The sequence below is a fragment of the Sinocyclocheilus rhinocerous genome, unplaced genomic scaffold, assembly GCF_001515625.1.
Source record: "Sinocyclocheilus rhinocerous isolate Xijiao unplaced genomic scaffold, SAMN03320098_v1.1 scaffold1093, whole genome shotgun sequence".
NCBI classification, from domain to species: domain Eukaryota; kingdom Metazoa; phylum Chordata; class Actinopteri; order Cypriniformes; family Cyprinidae; genus Sinocyclocheilus; species Sinocyclocheilus rhinocerous.
In genome coordinates this window covers 1,044,968-1,047,080 of record NW_015626381.1, presented here as the reverse complement: position 1 = coordinate 1,047,080, position 2,113 = coordinate 1,044,968, and the positions used below count along the sequence as shown (strand labels likewise).

Genomic DNA, 2,113 nt, shown 5'->3' with positions numbered 1-2,113 from the left:
CCTGTGTCTGTCTGTCTGTCTGTCTGTCTTACCTGTCTGTCTGTCTTTCCTGTCTGTGTCTGTCTATCATCATAACTATCATCATAATTATTGTTAATGATTTAATATTACTGTTATCAGTAATGATTATCTTTATAGTTATTGTTATATTACAGTTATCATATTTATTGTTGATGACCGTCATATCATTATATTTATTGTTAATAATTATCATTAATGTTTTCATTCTTGTTAAAAACAGGTGTTAAAACGTATCTCTTCTTAATTAATTAAAATAACTGATCATAATATCCCTATTAATATTAAAGGCAACTTCTTATAATCCATTAAAATCCTGATGTATCAAATCAATCTAGTCTTGCTTTATTCCCACTGAATATCCCGTCTGGATTGCCTGTGAATGCTGCTTCATGTTGACTTTAGGTTGTTGTTTGGTTGTGCTCTTTCACTGGACCTCAATGATCCAGCGGCTCTGCTTTCTTATGCATATGCGTGAGTAAGTGATTGTGTGAGTGTGTTTATGGGAGTGTATATCTGTGTGTGTGTGTGTGCGCTTGAGTGAGTGTGTGTGTGTGTTTATGGGAGTGTATATCTGTGTATCTGTGTGTGTTTGTGCCTCCGAGCGGGGCGGTTCTGCAGCTTCCTGTGAGTCCAGTTCCTCCAGATCAAGACCCATAATGCACCACAGCTGTTGTGTGTGTGTGTCTCCACAGACATAGACGAGTGCACGTTTGCAGACATCTGCGTGAACGGCCGCTGCCGCAATATCCCGGGTCTGTTCCGGTGCCTGTGTGACCCCGGGTACGAGCTGGACCACAGCGGAGGAAACTGCACAGGTCTGGGGTCAGCTCACGCACCAGCAGTGCTGGGAACTAACTAGTTACATGTAACTAAATTACAAAATAAATGCTACTGTAATCAATTACAGTTACTGAGAATAAATGTTTAATTCAATTACAGTTACTGAGAATAAATGTTTAATTCAATTACAGTTACTTATGAAAATTTGTTAACAATTACAAAGGGAGATACATCTGAATTTTTTCCACACACACCCCCACATACAGATTTAGCTGACTTCTTTCATAAATTGCATTGACTGCTCTAAAATATAAGTCACCAGGATTTTAGGACACAGAATAGGACACATGATTATTCGATAACTGTTTTATTTCCTTTATTTTTTAAGATTAACTGTTTTAAGCATTGTTAGATGCCAGTGTTTTCTGTCATAGCTATACAAAGATTTGATTTCAAAATCAGTATCATAGTTACTAAACTATTTCTTGTTATGATCTTAAATCAGTATTTAACCTCAGAATGATCTCAAAGTAAGTCTGATTTTGTGGTGGCTGTGCTTTAAAATTAAATTATTTTAATCTTAATTCAAGTGATGAAGGATTCTCTGACAGTAATCAGTGTTGAGTTCTACTGTGAGATTAACCTGCCTACTTTACATGTTTAAAAATGATTAACAGTTGAAAACATTCTTTAGAAATTTAGAAAAGTAATCAAATGTAATCAGTCACTTTACTTTAATAAAGTAATTGAAATACTTACACTGCTTATTACATTTTAGATAGGGTAACTTGTAATCTGTAACCTATTACATTTCCAAAGTAACCTTCCCAGCACTGCACACCAGACACTGACACGTTTGACCTCTCCTCTGATCCCTCTGTTCTCTTTGCGTTCTGTGTCAGATGTGGACGAGTGCACCAGCCCCACCACCTGCATCAGCGGCCTGTGTGTGAACACGCCGGGCAGTCACATCTGCAGCTGTCCGCCGGACTTCGAGCTCAACCCCACCGGAGTCGGCTGCGTCGGTGAGATGCCTGAACCCAAGCAGATGCAGCCGCTGCTGCCTGCACCGCAGCACTCATGATGACTTCTGTCTGTCTGTCTTGCAGACACTCGCTCTGGAAACTGCTATCTGGAGGTGCGATATCGCGGCGATTTCTCCGACAGTCTGCACTGCTCGACCGAGATCGGAGTGGGAGTTTCCAAAGCGTCCTGCTGCTGCTCTCTGGGTCAGGCCTGGGGGTCACCCTGCGAGACCTGTCCGCCGCTCAACTCCAGTGAGACACGCGCGCGCGCGCACACACACACACAC

At 41.1% G+C, this 2,113-nt stretch overlaps 1 protein-coding gene across 1 annotated transcript in view; it reads left to right on the top strand.

Moving 5' to 3' along the window:
* The window catches only part of fbn1 (fibrillin 1), an 82,522-nt gene that overhangs the window by 54,565 nt on the left and 25,844 nt on the right, over nt 1–2,113 (top strand). Inside the window, 3 exon segments of the mRNA XM_016518610.1 lie at nt 714–836; nt 1,704–1,826; nt 1,911–2,078. Coding sequence (XP_016374096.1) covers nt 714–836; nt 1,704–1,826; nt 1,911–2,078 — 414 coding nt within the window.